General features: G+C 32.2%; 1 protein-coding gene across 1 annotated transcript in view; it reads left to right on the top strand.

Moving 5' to 3' along the window:
- Positions 1 to 18,645, top strand: part of LOC127709634 (polycystin family receptor for egg jelly-like) — a 54,827-nt gene extending 36,182 nt beyond the window's left edge. Inside the window, exons 13-27 of the mRNA XM_052215239.1 lie at positions 1,919 to 2,143; positions 3,115 to 3,202; positions 3,491 to 3,647; positions 4,095 to 4,227; positions 5,900 to 6,817; positions 7,011 to 7,231; positions 8,101 to 8,284; positions 8,860 to 9,031; positions 9,277 to 9,390; positions 10,498 to 10,776; positions 11,630 to 11,793; positions 13,362 to 13,520; positions 15,036 to 15,291; positions 17,068 to 17,355; positions 18,260 to 18,645. Of these exons, the coding sequence (XP_052071199.1) occupies positions 1,919 to 2,143; positions 3,115 to 3,202; positions 3,491 to 3,647; positions 4,095 to 4,227; positions 5,900 to 6,817; positions 7,011 to 7,231; positions 8,101 to 8,284; positions 8,860 to 9,031; positions 9,277 to 9,390; positions 10,498 to 10,776; positions 11,630 to 11,793; positions 13,362 to 13,520; positions 15,036 to 15,291; positions 17,068 to 17,355; positions 18,260 to 18,423 (3,522 nt within the window). The 3' untranslated portion in view covers positions 18,424 to 18,645. The remainder of the gene's footprint in view (positions 1 to 1,918; positions 2,144 to 3,114; positions 3,203 to 3,490; positions 3,648 to 4,094; positions 4,228 to 5,899; positions 6,818 to 7,010; positions 7,232 to 8,100; positions 8,285 to 8,859; positions 9,032 to 9,276; positions 9,391 to 10,497; positions 10,777 to 11,629; positions 11,794 to 13,361; positions 13,521 to 15,035; positions 15,292 to 17,067; positions 17,356 to 18,259) is intronic.
- The last annotated feature ends 1,972 nt before the right edge of the window (positions 18,646 to 20,617 follow it).

Below are 20,617 nucleotides of genomic sequence, written 5' to 3'. Positions count from 1 at the left end.
TATGTAGTTGCTTTAAACTAAAAATCATATAAATGAACTAGGTGATTAATATCTTTACTTTTACCAAGTCAGGAAAATGGCCATTGTTATATTATAGTTCGTTTCTGTGTGTGTTACATTTTAATGTTGTGTTTCTGTTGTGTCGTAGTTCTCCTCTTATATTTAATGTGTTTCCCTCAGTTTTAGTTTGTAACCCGGATTTGTTTTTTCTCAATCGATTTATGAATTTCGAACAGCAGTATACTACTGTTGCGTTTGGTACTTAGAAGACCAGACGACATAGATGGTAAACCACAATCTAAGACGTGGTAAAAATGTCGTTAGTTAGTTTAGACACAGACACATCGTATAGATCAACCAATTCGTGATGGTGTCCATAAAATGGATTAAGGATACATGTTCGATGGGGTATAAGTCATTGAACTCCACTATACTAAAAAATCAAATGACATCTTGAGGTCAACAAATGGTTTATAGATAGAACAAAAAATGTAATTAGAAATCATTTCAGAAGAAGCTTTTAACCATATAAAGCCGATATAAAAGACAACAAAAAACAAACAAGTACAATAATGTGAAATATCTTATCGAAGAATGATGTAAATTTAAATAAACTAGGCGTAAATTTGTTACAGGTGTTAGACAGTTATTATCTTGCCAGATTCATATGGCAGCGTAATATATTCAGGTGCTTTATTTGGAAAAATTTAAAATTGGACTAACACAATGTCAGAATCGTATTGATGAATCAAAATCATAGAAAATAGAAAAATAGTATGGCTATTAATATGTCCGTTAGTAAGTTAGTTGTTTGCATTTGTTCGTAATTAAAAATTACAATTACAGTTTAGAAAACATCTTACACTTACTAATGATTAAATTTAAATCCTGTTTTTGTTAAATAAGAGGCACTACTAATATTACAGTTAAAATGACAAGGAATGAATTGATTCAAATTATTTAGTCAAAACTTTAATTTTATTTCCATTACGAAGAATTGACATCATTCTCATTTTAGATTAAAATAAATAGCCCTGTGTCTTACTAAATTTGTTTTTTTTAATGGTTTTTTGATGGCTTATATTTAAAGTTTTATTATAGCCAATAAAAAATTGTAAGCAACAGTGCAGGTATATATCAATTACATAAGGTACACATGAACAGATGCATTTGCCGTCTAAATTCTAGAAAAAATAATGAAAGCTTCTCTAGCAGAGTTTCCTTTTTGTGATCGTGTATGCTCTGGTAAGTATTATGATGAACGTCTCAGATTCAAAATTATTATTCTCATAAATTACATCTCCATGGTAAAAGAGTATAGTTTTGTAAAGAGCAGAATCTTTATAAGAATCTTTTCGTACGTGTCATAAATTTTTTAAAGCTATTTCAACAATAGTTTGACCCCCATGAAAGATGATTTGTAAAATGTAAACCAAAGTGGTTGTGAAAATCGACTTCTTTTTTTTTCTTTTTTTCCCAAACAATAATGGTTGGTATTTTTGATTTTTTAGAAATATAATATATTCAGGTTTTTTTGCATTTAATGTAACACATCATAGCTTAGGCAAGCTATTTATTTTTCAAGATTTTTATCTAAAATGTTCATAACTTGGGTATTACGTATCAGTCTTTTAGTCTCATTTCAAATTTAAAATAATCGAACTATTAATCCCTAATAATACCAAAAATCAATTTTTATACAACAAACGTATAAATATATTTGTAACCATTACCAGTCCTTTAAGCTAGTAGGACATAATTACATGTCTGTTTGACTATTGTTAACTTGAAAAATGCAAAGTAAAATATTTTAGCATCTCAGTTATTTTTCATGTCGAATGATTTTACGTACTTAATTGCTTACCGTTGCGAATATATCAAATGATATACAATACTCATCATTCTGTTTATGTTTTAGGTCGGACCATTATCTTCACCAGATCGCATCCACTGTTTATCTAGCCATTTAACATCGTTTGCCGCTGGGTTCGCTGTGCCAATGAATACTATAGATCTCAACGATTCAGCATTCACAAAATTGGACGAGAATCCTATCATATTTTGTACAATGGTATCTTTGATGTGTCTGTATATGCTTATGTGTATCTGGGCAAGGAAAAGAGATTTAATGGACAAAATCATGGTAAAAACAAAATCCATTACTTCATCCTTTTGTTTGTTTGAGGTTTAAACAACATTGTTTTCGTCTTTTTCTATTGTGGTTGGATACAATCAGTTTCTCCATATCTTTATCTATTGCAAGTTGATTAAAATTAATTTTGTCGTCCTTTTGTCTGTTGAAGTTGAAAACTATTGTTTTCTTGGTCATTTTGTCTATTGCGAGCTGATTAAAATTCTTTGTTTTGGCCTTTGTCTATTGTGAGTTGAGAACAAAGGAATGAATTTATTTAAGTAGTCTAGTGTTGTAATGTGTGCAGATTGAATTGTTTTTCAAAATCCAAATAAGTGTTTTTGGGTCCCTTTAAATTGACCAACATTACATAAGCGACGAAAGATAGTTAAGACTGTGTGGGAGTTGTGTGTGGTTTTGGGAGGATTGAAGAAAATGACCCCCTTACTTTTACTGTCCATGAATAACTGCAGGTTTAGGTAATAATTCATTTATCATGAGTTTCTAATTTGCGGGAAGATTGAATGTGAATGTTATATCGTTTAAATTTTTGATCAATCGATCTCTGCAGTATCTTTCATGTCATTACTATACGTTGATTGTCGTGATAGCGTAAGCCTCATTTGAAGTATATTTCAGTGTGCAATTTCATAATGGCATCGAACGTCTTAAGAATATTTTGGATCAGTCACAAAATCTCTCATTAATCGGAAGAGTAGATAGTTAAAGTATAATGATTTGACAATATGAAAAAATATGTACAAGAGGTTTTAAAAACTAATTTTCTTTGAACGCATATTGGTGTTGAATTATATTTCAAATTAACCCAGGTTTACATGTATGTACATAAGCGATAGAAATTAACCTTTTACGTCATAAACAAATCGAATAAAAAAGCCCGCTAGTAAAACAAATACATAATTGTAAACAACGGCCCTTTACTCTCAATATATAAACTTACGATATAAACCGTTTTTTTCTAGGCTGGATCGTCACCTCTACCAGATAATGATCCTAGAGATAAATATCTATATGAAATTCAGGTCTTCACAGGATCAAGAAAAGGAGCAGGTAATGTCTAAAACATTTCATTAAATCCACAAAAAAAAATTGATTTAAAACTATTATTTGTGTGTAAATATTATTTTCCAAATAAACCACAAAATAGTATAATTTTGCAAAACTTAAAGCTAACACTAAACTATGGAACATCTGCACAAAATTGAATATAAATTGTTTTGCAATGTCTACTGTTTAACAGCATTTACTAGGGGTGAATGCTTTTAATTGTACACCCGCAACATGAGAAGTATATACAGTAAATACCCTGTAAAACGTTTGTAATTTTTGATTTTACAGGTACCACAGCCAAAGTTTCCTTTATACTTACTGGAGAAAAAGAAGAAACTTCCCCGCGGTTTCTTGCTGATGAAAAAAGACCGGTATTACAATCATCTAACATTGATGGGTTTGTTATGGCAGTTCCTAAGCCACTTGGGAAACTAACACATCTGAGGTACATGGATAAGCAGTTCATTTAGGCTGATTAAAAAGGGTCGTTCTTTTTTGACACTGTCGTAAAGCCTTATTAAGGGCATTATAAGTAAAAATAAATCGTCCTTCATTAAACGCATAGTAACTTGGAGCTACCTTAAAATGTATTTCTCTGATTCTTCATGCATTTAAACTGATTCTTGCCATTTGTAAACGTACTTGATAAACCACTTGTTTGTTCAAATATGTTCTGAACATTAAACTCATATGTGTTCTCTAAATTTTGTATCACTCTATAAATTGAAAATATTCTTTAGGCATGACATTTATAAAAAGGTAACCAACAGCTACTGCGTTGCAAACTGTGTATATATATATATATATATATAATTGACGTCTTCCATACACAACATTACTAATATGTTCTGGATCCTGTTTCAACAGACTTTCACTGCCTTCTATTTTTCAGAATTTGGCATGACAACATGGGCAGTAATCCACCGTGGTACTTTAGTAGAATGCAGATAGAAGACCTCATGACAGGGGACAAATATTTCTTTGTGTGCGAAAATTGGTTATCACTTGACGACGATGATGGTTTAGTATGTAGAAACTAGGTTACACTGTTATAAATAATTAAAAACGGCATATTGAAACGCCTTTTATCGGAATAGCAAATACAATTGTTAGTTATTTGGTAAGTCGTTACTGCAAGGATAAATGTTGTTATGGTCCAGTTTCACTTTAAAGAATATTAAGTCATTCTAATGGACAACTGTTTTCCATCGTAAAAACTCATCAATAATATCAGGCGATTTTGGCAGACAGATTAAATTAAGCAATGTTGCTTGTTTATGGATTCTATGACATGAATACCGAACTCAATGGTAAATTCAAAAAGGGGAAGTCCATAAAAACTGACAAAATCAAACGCTATCAATCAACAAAACAAGTGAAAAACAACTGCCGTATTCCTAACCTGGAACTGGCATTTTCCGAAGAAAATTGTGGGTTAAACATACATTATGTATTTTCTTATATAGCATCATTTGATTTACTGAATAAAATATTGTCCAAACAATACCAGGCTTATAAATTTGTATGTTAGACATGTATTTCATGTAATTAAAGATCAGTTGCTTTAAAATGAAAAAAAAGATAGATGTCAAATCAAACATAAAGCTGAATAGCATTGCAAGCCAAAAATTAAGCAACCTACATGAACTACGACTTAGATCATATTTGCCGGGGTAGAAAACCTTAGATTTTCGAATAATTCAAAATGTTATAAATAGTTATTTGACTGTACCATGTAAGGAATATAACAGTTGTTTCAGTTCGTCACAGCATTAATTTAAAATAGCCTTTCAAGACCTTCATAATCATGTTAATTATTTGGACTAGTATTGTGAAAATAATTGTGAATTTTTGGATCTTGTTCCATTTAATTGTATGAATTTCAAGATTATATATACGTCACAAAAATACGTCACTTTTTGTGGCATTGATCCATTCATGTGACGTGCAGGTTGTGGTATTGTTAATGGTAGATGTCCGTTGTTATTCTGCGGTTTACATGTTGCAATGTACTATTTTATTATTCATTTATGCATTTCTCTGTGCTGAGTGTCATTGCGTTTGTTTGTACTGTATTCCTGTCACGTAGTGTTGTCATTTTAGCGGGAGGTTTGGCTAGCCATAAAACCAGGTTCAACCCACCATTTTTTCTTAAAATGTCCTGTACCAAGTCAGGAATATGGCAGTTGTTATCACATAGTCCGTTTCTATGTATGTTGGCGTTTGTTTTTGTTGCAGTTCAGTGTTTCTGTTGTTCTGTTGTTTCCCTCGATTTTAGTTTGTAACCCGGATTTGTTTTCTCTTAATCGATTTATGACTTTTGAACAGCGGTATACTACTGTTGCCTTTATTTATGGACTTCCTCTTTTTGAATTTACCTTGGAGCGCGATATTTGTGTTACACTTTTTTAAAGAAAATATTATGCATGGTAATATCTACAAGATGAGTTTTAGAGATTTAATGAGGGATTTCAAATTTCCTTTGCATTTCTTATCAGCAAGGTCATGTTCAAAGACTCCTAAAATTCAAATAATTATATTTTTATGTGTTTACTTTAAAGCTTTAGTCAAATAAGTTATTATTCCATTGGAGTTAGGTAAACTAAATAATGTAGACGAATATTAGTGACTAAGGATAGTTCAATGATAAGACACAGTATCTGAACAAAGTAATAGATATCAATCGTATATTTTTAGATTGACAGAATGATACCAGTTGCTGGTCGTGCAGAGCTCACCAGTTTTAATTATCTTTTCTGGACAAAAACAAAATACAGCTTAGCTGATGGTCATCTGTGGTTTTCTATCTTCAAACGTCCTGCTAAAAGTAATTTTACTCGCATTCAACGATTAACCTGCTGCTTGTCACTACTTTTCGCCACCATGTGTACAAGTATTGCATTCTACAAGTCTGATGAGGGGTCAAATCCAAAGGAATATGGCGTAGGCCCAGTAACGATAACTCCAACAGGATTATATATAGGAATAGTCAGCGGCTTAATATGCCTGCCAATCAATCTATTGATTGTAGCATTATTTCGGTATTCAAAACCATTTCCTAAGAAAGTTGAAGAAACACTTGCATATCGATTTTATAGCAAGTTTTTATGTTTTGCCTGCGTCCAAAAGAAAGTTCATGGTATGGACGAAAAACAAGAGGAAGAGGAAAATAATGATATGGTTGAGAATGCAAAGAAAGCAAGAGCAAGAGAAAAATCGGATCTTGACGCGGATGCTGTGAAAGTAGAATTGGAAAATGAACTTGAAATGTTAGAGAAAGGCGAATCATTTGATGATGGTGAAGATAATGGAAAGAACAACAGTGATAGGAGTGTTCATCCACCTCCAGATAAAGATATGAAAAAACCATCAGCAGAGCTGAATCCAATTCCTAGAGCACTTACATTAAAAAAAGATGACAAAAAGAAAAAGCCCTTTAGACTACCTTATTGGGGAATTTATATCGGTTATGTGATATCGTTTTGTACTGTAGCTGTTGCATTTTGGGCAACAGTGGAATTTGGTGGCGTGTTTGGACCAAAGAAATCGTTAGAATGGCTGGTGTCCTTCTTTATATCCTGTTTTGAGTCCATTTTCTTTTCACAGCCAATAAAGGTAAGTAAATAATACTTGAAACCAGTTTTAATCATATGATTTGATTTTTTTAAAACGTGACTATTATAAACACTAAAACTTGAATTCTAAAATTTATTTTTGTTTTTACTAAAAACGCTTGAATTTCGGATATTGTTTTATTATCAGAACATGCAACAGCATACACATTCATGAATAATGAATCATATTTCAGGTGATTATCATAGCCGTCATCTATGCAGTTTTTATTAAGAAACCTGAGGCCAACGATGACGACAATGATAAACAGCTTGAACCTGGAGAAGAATGGTTGCATTCACATATGACCGAGGAAGACTTGAAAAATCCCGATAAAAGAAAGGAATTAGAAAAGATGAAAACATCAGCACCTCTGCCTCCAGAGTTGGATTTCCTAAAGACGGCAAGGGAGGAAAGGTCATTATAAGAACAATAGTGTTGTTACATTGAACTTACAATTCAACGATACTGCTGTTTAAAAATAATTTTTAGTTAGATTTACATGATTTTTCATTAGTGTAATAAGTAAAATAACAAAATTACCGAACTCCAAGGAAAATTCAAAACGGAAAGTCCCTTATCAAGTGTCAAAATCAAAAGCTCAAACACATCAAACGAATGGAAAACAACTGTCATATCCCTGACTTGGTACAGGCATTTCCTTATGTAGAAAATGGTGGATTAAACCTGGTTTTATAGCTAGCTAACCTCTCACTTGTAGGACAGTCGCATATAATCCATTATATTGACAACGATGTGTGAACAAAGCAAACGGACATAATAAAGAAAAAAAAATCAAAAATAAGGGTACAGTAAGTAATCAAAAGTTTTAAAAGAGAGGCGAAAGATACCAAAGGGACACTTCAACTGATCATCAAAAGTATCTTGCTTACTCATTATGTGAGAGCTCAATGTTACAAAAAAAGAGAGTTAAATCGATATTGTTTTGAGAGAACCGTATCCAAAGAGATAATATAAACAATATTGTCTTTTCATTAATTAACATTAAGATACCCCAAACTAAGATAACTCACTGTTTTACGTGTTACTTGAAATGTCTGCTCAGCCTCGGTGAAGCATCGGAATAAAAAGCAACTTTGGAATAATTAGTTGTCTCGTTTCCTGTGTTCTATTATCAATATAAGAGAGAAAGGGACTGTTCTGTCCTACTTAGTCAAGGAAACCTAGCTGCTAGAGAGCAAGCCATGTAATTAAAGAGACACTAGATATTTTCCATGCTATGGTTTTATATGTTATTCATGTTTTAATTTTGTCTATTTATTTAGGGCTCATGAGATGGCAATGTATTCCTTGCTGAAGGAGATAGCTATCTGTGTGTTTTTCCTGTATTTTGTTTTGATGATAGCCTATACCAACCGAGATCCGTGGTCATATAATCAGTACACTACCTACAACAACATGTTTAATCTAGGATCATTTTCTCCATCTTACACAGTTCAGTTCGACCAGGTAAAAGATCAACAACAATATTATTATCATTTAAAATCGTTTATCTATATTTTTAAAGTGTTCTTCAATAGAAGCTATTAGTATTCAAAGTGAAATGTTTTGAAATATAATTTGTATATTTGTTTATTGGGATTCTATCTCTGAAACTCCTGCAAAAAGTACTCTTGATAGTCATAAGTCTTATAGATTTCCCAAAAATCTAAACATACACAAATCCTAATATGTTTTAAGCACGCCGTACCACACAGGAAGTTTCAAAATCAATAAAATATGAACTCGAATTAAAAGAAAAAATGATATTTACAAAAATACAAAAAATACATGTCTATAAATAAATATATATATATATATATATATAACATATAAATTCATAAAAACAAATTGATTTCAAAATAAACTTTTGATTTATAAAGAGAAACACAATACAACAAAATCAGATTAAAAAGAAATTCAACTTTCATGGTTTTTTCTCTGTGTGTAGAACGTTAATTTACAACTCTCCGTAGATAAAATTGTGAAAACTCAAAACAATTCCCTTATACTATAATTAGAAATGTGTATTACTATATTTTCAGGTAAACTCGATTGCCCAGTTTTGGAATTGGACACAAAATGCCTTACTAAATAGTCTGTATTACACAGACTGGTACAATGGTGATGTTTTCTCAGATAGCTCAAGTCTAATACAAGATAAACAAACTCTACTGGTAGGAAGTGCTAGACTACGTCAACTTCGAACTATTCCTTGTAAGTATTATTCTAAATAAAAGGTTCATAGAATGGTTTCAATTATTGTAGCTTGTATTTCGTTTTTATAGAAGTCCACAAGGAAACAATTGTGATACCAGTCGAAAATTACGATATTTCTAAGTTTAAGTCTATGTTGAATAATTGTTAAATGCATTATATCTGGAGATTAACATATGTTATTGTACGGTTGTATCATGTAGATCCACTCAATATATTTACTAACACATTATATTTGTTTTCAGACAAATGTGTTGCCCCTTTAGATTATTTAATAGAATACTGTAGAGATGACTACAGCTCTTTCTCGGAAGATAAAAAAGACTACAAACTAAACTGGGATTCTTTAAATGGCTCAGGTATGGTACTACGTAAACTATAGTATATATATACCAAGACAATGTTAGTGAGTGATCGCAAACTTTTTTAACCAACGGAATGACAATAGGTAGTCTACATCTATAGTATAAAATAAAAAAAAGTAGAACAAAAATACCAAACTCCAAGGTAAATTCAAAAAGGGGAAGTCCATAAAAACTGACAAACCAAACGTTATCAATCAATGGTCAGATATCTGATTAAAATCATGTATAGAAATTGTTTATTATGTCTTTGGTTTAACACATTCATTAATTCTATATGATTTTGTGTTGGCTTTAAAATTTCACATAAAACACATCGACTGAGCAATTTCAGCTTATGTACTTGTTGAAGGCAGGTGACACGTGCATTCCTTTGAAAACTTGCAAATTTTTCAACATTTAGTGTTCGCGTGTATTGAAACCACAAACGTCTTGACAGCGGCCTTAGATCAACGCAAATATATTTATATTACCTTGTGATTGTAAAGATATTAGAATTATAAAAAGTTTATCACAATGAGATGACACCATCGCATATTGGAAACATGACAAGAACATACAAATCAGTTATCACGAATACATATATTCGATATTGGTATTCAGTTCCGTTTGGTCAAGTCATTTGCAAAATTTCATAAAGATCCGATAGATCGTCCTATAAAGTATCTGTTACAGCCAAATCTATGTCCTTCGAATTTCTTAATACTCTACAATTTTAATTAATATTTACTGGAAGTAATTCAGCCCTATAAAAGTCCCATTGAAAACAATACACAATTTCTAATAACGTATCAACATTTCGTGGGACTGCCTTATTGGACATCAGCCACGAAAATTAGCTGTCAATGGGCATGTGACCCCGTTAGAATTATAAATACATGTAGATATTCCTTACAAATGATCAAAAGCATTAATTTCTATATAGATCTGAATCCCTCATATCTTAAACTCGACGTATAAATTGTGTGATGTGTAAAGTCGGTATTTGATTTTCCATTCCAATTCTAATACTTTTTCTGTAAGTCTTTCTTGCCTGTCAAGTAAAAAGTTCTGTTCTTGTGATGAAAGCACAATATTATACATTGATACTTATCTACATTGAAGATCCCACAGATATCCCAGACAGCCTATTCAGCTACAGTAAATCAAGTGATATAGATGGATATCCGTACTGGGGTATATTTTCTACTTACGGCGGTGGTGGCTATGTGGCAGATCTTGGTACTACCATGACGGATGCGTCTACAGTGATTGATACACTTATGAAAAATAACTGGGTCGATAACAATACTAGGGCAATTTTCATTGAAGTCAACTTATACAATCCTAATAATAATCTATTTGGCATCTGTCTGTATGTCTTGGAGTTTTTACAAACAGGAGGTATATATTTATTATAGAATATTTATTAAAGCAAGTCGTTTCGTTTGCATTACCAATATTTCAATTTGTGAATAGACGCCTATTGATGACTTGGTTTGTATCATAAAAACACTGATTTTTGTTAAGCTCTTACAAATTCAAACCACAAAATAAATTACAAAACCAAAGTCAGTCAAATAAAATCTTGATGACGATTGAAATAAGAAGAATGAAGCATGAAGCATCTGAAAATTAAATAACAACAACAGCAGCCAAAGCTCAATTTTTATTGTGGTGGTGAAGTCGGTCAAAATTTCCAACTTCTACTCAGCTTGGCTTTTAAAGTAAAAGTGGCGATTAAAAGGCATGGAATTTTACTGCTAAGCACTCATACAAGCATGAAACTAACAATTAATGACGCTTGATTTGTTAAGTCCGTCATAACTACAGATCACCGTACGGCATTCTACAATGACCAAAATTATTATATATATTAAGCTGTAAAAGACCTCTGCATGACAGAATGTTAAATAAGTTAAAACAACAGTCTTTATAATGCTGAAAACACTAAACGCTAAACGATATTATTGCAGACGGCATCAAACAACAACCACGTAATGACAGGCTACTGAATTAAGATAGGTATATTTATAAAGAATGTGGCGGTGTTAAACATGTTTGTGTGCTCTCAATCATAACGTAACTATGCACGAAGAATTCAAAAGTAGTACGTGTTCTAGCAAAACAAATTGTAATCTTTGAAAAAGTACCCGCTTTATGAGCATGCTTCATATATGTTTTTTTGTGAAACTGCACATTTTCGTGAGTTGAAAAGCCAAACAGTCGAATTTAAAATGAACTGTTTTGTTTTCAGGTATTGAACCATTTGAAAGATTCTTCATATTTCGTTTAGACCGGTATAGTAATGGATTCATGTATTTTGTTATGGCTATTGAGCTTATTACCATGGCCTTCGTTATCTTTTACACTGTTACAGAAGTAAAAAAAATACGCAAACTGAAGACAGAGTATTTTAAGGTAACTTTACTCTTTAGTTCACTTAATAAGCTAAACATGCAAAGTAAGTTATAAATAAAAAGAACATCTAAAGATTTTGTACTTGGTTTATCATACAGTTTTCTCATTTGCATTAGATTCTTTTGTTAGCTGTGTGATTTGAACAATGAAAAAACAGCAAATTATACAAAAACAGGAATGTTTTGCCTGAATGACTAATATATATATCCTTCCTTCCCCTATAATCATTCATTACTCAAAATTGGTTACCTTTTACTATGCCGCTTTCACTTGATATCGATGACGTAATTTCTTCGTATCTCCGAGTTCAGAAATAGGACGTCTATCATTCAATTTGCTTGATGATCAATGTAGATGACATTTTAGCAGAAAAGTCAAGACGCTTGTAAATTTGAAAGTAAAATTTGCATTTTATGTTAAAACCTTTTTAACTAACTTTTGAGGGCCAATTATTTAAAATCTAAAACACTGCAGATGGGATAGCTTTTGATCTTGTTGATAGTAGGCATGTTTATATTCTTTTCATTTTATCACGGGATTTTCGCAGTATGGTATAGTCCGGGAAATTTTTTTTTTTTCACTTCTACCTTCAATTGATATTTACTTTTTGAGTTTTGGACTTCCAACTAGTTCGTGATCGAAAAACAAATCTTTATCTTGGCATGCAAGTGCGTCGCATGATTATTTTTCCGGTGACTGATTATAGGTTACACGAATCTTTGCGCCATTGAAAGATACAAATGAATGAAAAAGCGTAACTTTTTGATATTTCACCTCGAAAATCTTTTTGTTTCGGTAGTTTATTCATCATTGGTGTCTTACAGAATCGTGATGATTGTGTTCCTTATAAGCAAACTAAATTATGAAATGCCTTATCTGACTTATTTATGGTAACACGTGACTATATATGAGTCACTCATATATATTATCAGACTTACAATTTCAAACATATAGGCGAGTTAGAGCATGTTTTAATTAAAAATCGGTAAATGCTAAAAAAAAGCATTGATGATCTGTGTAATGTATTCATTTCAGATATTTTTTTTAATCCAAAACAGACTTTTAATTTTTGAAGGTCATCGTTGACACGTGTGGTTTATCTTGATACCGGTTAAACCATCACTAAATTGATATTGTCGTGTCAAAATATGTCGAATGAACAAAACCGTGATACAGGAGTTGGTAAAAAGCTGAAGAGAATGATATAGTCCTTTATTTGGCCTTTTTAATATTTTTTGATTCGAGCGTCACTGATGAGTTTTTTGTAGACGAAACGCGCGTCTGGCGTAAATATAAAATTTCAATCCTGGTTTCTATGATGAGTTTATAGACATAGAAAATAATTTACATAGTAAAGTTTGGATTTTGTCTTTAAGATGAGCCTATACGAAAAACAACAGCTAATTCTATGTAAATTATCTCATATACTAGATTAGACGCACATACATTATACACAAAACATTGTTAATGATTAAACAAATATCAATAACAGAACTTGAATTTTGGTGGCTGCTTGTCTCATTGGCAATCATACCACATCTCGTTATTTTTATATTATTAATTTTCAGGAGTTCTGGAACGTATGGGAACTGATTGTATTAGCTATAGCTTATGGTTTGGTTTTAGTTTTTATATATAGAAGTGTTATAAGTGTGCAGATGATGAAGAAAGTTAAGGAAAATCCTACAACGTTTGTTAATTTCTTCTTTGCCATTGTTTGGGACGAGGTAAGGGATATTCTCGTTATATATACAACGATATATTTTATAAATAAACTCATCATAGATACATGTATAGCTCTCAAGATGCATACGTTGGAATATATTATCAACAAAAGACAATGCAATTGAACATGATACTATATCCTGTTATTTTCTGTAATTGTTTGTGCTTCTCATCCACATTTTAGGATAGGAACTTGTCTATAGAATATAACATAAAACATTACATAAAATAGATGTAACTTGCAAAGGAAGAAATGTGGGGTCTGTAAAGCTTATGGAAAATATGTTAATGACAATTGGCCAATTAGTTACTTTTTATGAGTTTTTGAAGTTTTTCTATTGTATCTTGGCTGAAATTGTTCAGATAAAAAAATGGAAGGTGAAAAACTTAATGTCCTGTTGATTAATCAGTCCAGGTTTAGGTGGAATTCTGTCAAGCACTTTTCAAGCCTATTTTTCCTAGATAAAAAAAAATGATGGAATGGAAAGATCGATCGAAAAACTGGTTCAATAGAAATAGCAACGTTCGTCCTTCGGTATGGGACTCCAACAAAAACACTGCATTAAAAAAGATTTAAAGAGAAGGTGCACAACTTCGTGTCACGTAGAAAAATCTGTAGAAGTTTTATTGAATTTTGTAAAGACGTTTTTCAAGGTTTTGCGGATAAGCAAACGAATAACCAAACAAATAAACAAAAATTGCTAATTCCATGTTTTTGTATGGGAAACCCCGAATATCAATCTGATCATAAAAAGCTGATTAACAGCTCATGTCTTAACTAAAATAGTTACAAGCAAGTTTGGCTGAATTTTGTGAATCCGTTTTCAGAGGGTTGTGGATTAACAAAGTATGACGCGGAAAACGACGGAAGTGATTTCAAATTATTCTCTTCTGTAAATTTACGTTAGACAAAATGTTGAGAACTATTTGAAACACTTAGGTTTTGCTACCCTAAGGTATAGATTGTCTTGGCCGTATTTGGCACAACTTTTGAAAATTTTCTGCTTTTAAAGATTTACAACTTTGTATTTTTTATTTGGCCTGCCAACTTTTTTAATTCGAGCACCATTGATGAGTATTATGTAGACGAAAGGCGTGTCAGCGTACACAATTATGAGCCATGTATTTTGGATGAGTTTTTTTCGCTACAGCTTGGCTGCCAGGCGATACAATGATATAACTCTCATATGACACAGATAACTTTTTCGTTAAACGAAAAATTGGACAGGCAAAAAACCAAATTTCCTCAATTCGTTTTTGATCCAGGGACCTCTATACCGATTCCTACTTTCATGCTTATTTGGTGACTTAAGTGTGGCATAAATGTCCCAATATATACCAAACTTGACAGAAACATTGTATCACAAAATCAATTTACGAATTGTTTATGAAATTCATACAAATTTTGTATTTCGTTTTGCAGTCTACAAACAAGATATAAATAGTCGGTTGCTCCAATTACTACATTTATTATATTGAGTGACATTTAACAATATACACATTATTTCTACTTGTAGTGCTGTGGATATTTCATTGGGATATTAGCTTTTATGGAAACACTAAGGTTTTTGAGACTTCTTCGATTTAACAAGAAAGTATCTCTATTTACTTCGACAATGATGTATGTAGCCAAACCACTGCTGAGTTTTGGTGTTGTATTCATGTCTGGATTCTTAGCATTTTCTACAACAGCTTATTTCTTCTTCAATACTTACATGTTTGACTTCAGAACATTTGTATCAACGTTAGAAACGCTGTTATCCATGATGTTAGGTAAGTTAATGGAAACTAGCCTTCCTATATTTCTATACGGCAAAGAGGATTTTCTGAGAAAAGAGTGCCAGAAAATAGCAATTTCATGAGCCGGAGACAAACTTGCTACGTCATGGCAAAACTGAAAAAAAAAACAAACAACAGTCTACAAAACACAATATAGAGAGATAAAACATAGGCAACACGATCCCCCCCTAAAAACCGAGGGTGATATCAAGTACTCTGGAAAATGTCAATGAAACATCTACCTACAGACCTGCTGGCGACGTCTGATTGTTTTATTATATATTTCAATTAAGACTTGTATTTACTAATTTATGGTACATGAGAGCGGATAAAGTTATATTTAAACAAAAAACCCGTACGGTGACTTAATATAATTGCTTAATTCCTCATCAATTGGACTATGATAGATAGTGAAACAGTTAAGTATATGCAGCCATTATTTACCCCTTCCTGTTTAATTTAGGAAAATCTTAACATGTAAGATTGACAGGAATCTTTACCAATCACATTCTAGTATTTGTCTTATAAAGAACTGACAAGCAGTTCATTTAGTTAATCCTTCTTCCCCCTTTTGTATCAGCAATTACAGTTGCTGTCGTCCTATCTTAAGTTCTCTGTTTCTTTATTCCCTGAGTTTTCTCCAGAACTTCTGCCTCGCCTCTCCTGTTAACTCCTCATTTGGTTACGGTCTTCAACAATTTATTTTATCAGACTATTCGTTTTATCTCCTTAAAAAAGAGGCGGAAGATACCAAATGGACAATCGAAATTCATAAGTTGAAGAAAGAATGAAAAAACAAGGGAAAAAATGAAAGACTACGAAAGGACAGGAGATGCTGGAACTTTTCTTCACAGAAAAAAGTGTTGGTTTCATTTACTACCACTAAGTCAATACCGCTGTTTGTAGACTGTTAGTCCTCGAGGGAATCACCATCTATTTAGTCCGTGCTATTAACATATACTTATTTAAACTGGTTTTATCATCTGTTCAACATTTATATTACTAGGCTCTGTCTGAACTTTTAATTATCTAGCATCACTAAAGAGAAATTAATTGTCGAAATGCGCATCTGGTGCAGTAAAATTGGTACCGCTAGTAAAATTAGTACCGTTAGTTGAATTGGTATTGTTAGTAAAGTTAGTAACGTTTATGTTATCAAAATTCCTTGTTTGTATAAAAAAAAATAAGAAACTAGGGTTAAAAAACGTTTCGTTGGCATATACTTATTTAAAGTTAGCTGACTTTTGCTATTTTGTTTAAGTCCTATTTATTCATATAGCTTCTAACGTTTCGGTGTATTTTTGCATCCTGGCGCCCAAATGATTAGGGATGAACGTTCCTGATGAAGGAAAATCCAGAAAATTCGTGAACTGCTTGAGAATTAGATTAACAATAAATTGTTATACAATGTGCCTTAGGCAAACAACATCTGAATGAATATTAACACTATAAGGCTAGGAAAATAGTCAGTAATACATTTTGTTTATATTTGTTTTTGGACTTGTGATTCAATGCACAGTAAATGCAAACGGGGAAATGGTTGATTGGGATGTGCGAACCGATAAACTTGTTGATCAGTGTTGATTTGGAACCGATTAAAAGATTAATTGGCGATCATTGTGCGAACACAAATCAACTATTTATCAGTTCGAAGAAAACTCCTTTCAGCCATATTATCAGTTCGTATTCACCAATCAACCATGTCATGGTTCTTTTATTCCATACATTGGGATAAAGCAAAGGGTACATTTTAGATATTTTCTATTTCAGGTAAATTCGATTATGAAAAGGCATGGACCACTACAAGAGTCGCGGGACCAATCATCTTCGGAATGTTTGCCCTATGTTTTAATTTTATACTGGTGAACTTTTTTCTGACAATTGTAATTGATGGTTTTGAAGTGGTCAAAAGTGATTTATCTAAACAATCAAATGATTATGAAGTTGTAGATCACATGATGAAGAAAGTGAAAATGCTGTTAGGTATTGATGTGCCAAGAAAACGGAAAACGGGATATTCAATGGATCCAAGACTGAACATATATACATATATAGAAGGCATGTATCTAATGTAGTGGTTTGGTGCATACATTTCTTATGTGTGAAATACACACAACCACGTTAATATGTATTTGATATAAAAACCGCCAATAAAAACATAAAATTCGGTAAAAATGTAAAAGTTTTGTAACTTATGCCTAAAGTACACACGCTAAAATAACCTGCCTGCTTTAAATTTACCTGTCATCCTTGAATTGTAGGTTTAAAGTCTTTATGATCAATGTCATAACATGACAGTATCAAGAATACATGTCAATGAGGTCAAGGTTAGATGAACCCTGTCAGATGGGCATGTTTGCCTTACAATCATTCTATACACAAAATATACATAGTGTGCCAATTCTTGTAGTATTTGAGAAACGGACTTAATCACGAGAAAAGTGTCGACCAATGAACCATGAACATGATATCAAGGTCAGATGGTCCATGCCAGACGTACATGTACGCCTTACAATAATTTATATACGGTTGATAACGATGATGATGAATTAGTATTTAATGGCTAAAGGCAACTATTACACTCGTGCGAACTTAAAAATCAAACGATAAAAAAAAACGTTATAAGCAGTCACTGACCAGAAAACGAGTTCAAGGACAATAGAAATAGGCCAGATGTAAACTTCAGATAATGAATCTGTATACGTGATATGAACCATGCCTTCAAAAATATAAGGCTTTAAAGAATTAATTTAAGCTTCTGTCGGATAAGCATTCCTATGTCTCGAATTCTGCGTTGGAGACAAAAATCAATGATAAAACTAGACCAAATTTTTCCCCATTTACATAACACCAATACCAAGTAAATCCATTGGCAAAACAGGATATGCAATCAGAGAAGACGTGTTACAATTGTAGCATTTATTTGAAGAATATTGAGTTAACCCTTTATATCAATTTTCAGGTAAAACTCCAGACCAAGAGTTGTGTGATGAGTTAGATGGTAAGGTTCAGAATATGATAGAGAGGTGCAATACACTTGCTGAGTTCCCAGAAGATGAGGACCTAGAGAAAGAAATTCAAGAACTTAAAACAAAGAAAAAAAGGAAAATTGTTGTTGGACAATGATTTATTAGCTGGTGTGTGGCTAAAATTATGTTACTAGTATAACATACTTTTATGGAAGTTCATCCAATTGTGCCATGTTAACAATTTATGAAAAATCAGTACATGTAAAAGCTATTTGTCCTTGTAATTTTCCTAGTGTACTAAACTGAAAGCGATAGATCATATTTACGTATAAATTTCTATACATTTTCTTATTTCAAATAAAACTAGTAAAGCATTTTCCGGCATATTCACTTTTTCAATCTAGCACTTGTATACTAGTTCTTACTTTTACTCAGTAACAGTGTTCCTCTATTTATGTGTTAAAGTATTTTTTGAGAGGGGCTCGTAAAAATATCACATTTTAAATTATGTGGGGTATTTGATCTTTCTAAATAAAGGTATTTTCATTGAGAATTTAGTAGTGTGAAGGCCAGAAAAAAGTGCCCATTTCAGATTCATTTTTATTATCGACCTCATCCGAGGTTTTGATCATCCAAATTTGATGAGGATAAGGAAAAGAAAAAGAAAGCACTAGCATGAAGAAAAGAAGTAACATATGGGTTATTTTTATTGGTCATCCAAAAGGAGCAAGACTGGTGGGTGAGGAGAGTAAGCGTTTTCTGATATTAATGCATCACCTGCCATGCGAATGTGCCCGGTCAGAATGCACAATCGGTAAATTTACAGATCAGACTACTATTCTGGTTTCTTAAGATCTAAGACCGCAAAATCAGGAGGGTGTGGGTATGTTACTGCTGAGAAATGGGAAGTTGACAATTGGAAAGTTGAAATCGTCATTTTGTCATATTCTTGGGTTAAATCATATATCTGTGTCAATATCCAGGGGAAACATCATTCTATGAAGCAGATCTTATAGTTGTAGCCTTAATAACAATTTCACTGGAATAAAAGAACTTGTGCTTGAATGTGTATAATTTAAGACAGGACATCATCAATATATTGGAAGAAGGTTGTTTATGAATTCTGCTTCATATCAGTAAAAAATTAACTCGGCCAGTAGGGGTGTACAATAAGTTTCCATCGGAATGTTCCATTTAAATATCAACCCACCAAACTCTACAAATATGCTGTCAATCAAAAAGCCCAGCATTTTGATGATAATATCTTCGATAAATCATACTGGCTTGAATTGGTTGTAATAATTATTATTTTATTTTATTCATGGTCAATGTGTTGCATGATGGTGTTTATATAAATATTGTAAGAATACGAATAACATTAATGTCTATGAGATTGCTATTAAATCATCCACGAAAATATAAGTTCACTACACAGACTACAAGAAATGAACAACACCAACACTGCATGATAAGATTCAATTTTCCCCAAATTTTGACAACCATTGATGAGATTCCGGACTTGTAATTCTCAAACCTGTCTGAACCGGAATGGTCATGCAATGAACAGTCTTCACTATAAAACTGGAAAAAGCCACCGCCCAAGTATTTTAAGTGAAGACAGTTTCACAGCATTTCTAACATACTTGAACATGAAACGACTTCAAACAAAGTGGGTCTAACTACATATCCAACCCATTTTATAAAAAACTAAAACTTTTTTTCTTATAGGACATTATAATATTTAATTTCTGTAATAACACTAACCTGTACCAATTTTACTGTACCAGATGAGTTTTAAGAAAAATAATCCAAAACCTAATACAAACATTGAAGAGCTGATGCAACCAAAAAAGACAAAATGTCGACAAGGATTCTAAGCTGTGCAAGAAGGAAATACTTTACTTAATTTCAAATGATTTCCTAAGTTTATAGCGGAGATATCAGATATCATTCCATTAAGGGACAAATTCTTTAAAAGATTCATATTCAATTTTGTTTAAAAAGTAATAAAGGGTCAGAACTCTTTAAAAAACATGGAATCAAATAATACAACCTTTAATATATAGGACAACAGAAGAGTTCCCTTCAATAAGTGAACATTACAGATAAACAGGATTTATTTTTTGCTTTTTTGGCAAAACTGGAAGACCGGAATTAATCAATCTTCATCGAACAGTTTACAGTGCACATGATTATCCAATTTAAGTTTTATTCAAAAATAAGCATAATGTATGTATCTTTATGTAAACCTCTTGTAAACTTGTTATCTGAGAAATCAAAATTCGATTCAAGCATCTAAACAAGCTTTGCACCAGGAATCACCATGGTTTTTTGGTGGGGTTCGTGTGGCT

This window comes from Mytilus californianus, unplaced genomic scaffold (assembly GCF_021869535.1).
Source record: "Mytilus californianus isolate M0D057914Y unplaced genomic scaffold, xbMytCali1.0.p SCAF_7, whole genome shotgun sequence".
Lineage (NCBI taxonomy): Eukaryota > Metazoa > Mollusca > Bivalvia > Mytilida > Mytilidae > Mytilus > Mytilus californianus.
This window is presented reverse-complemented; position numbering and strand designations above follow the sequence as displayed.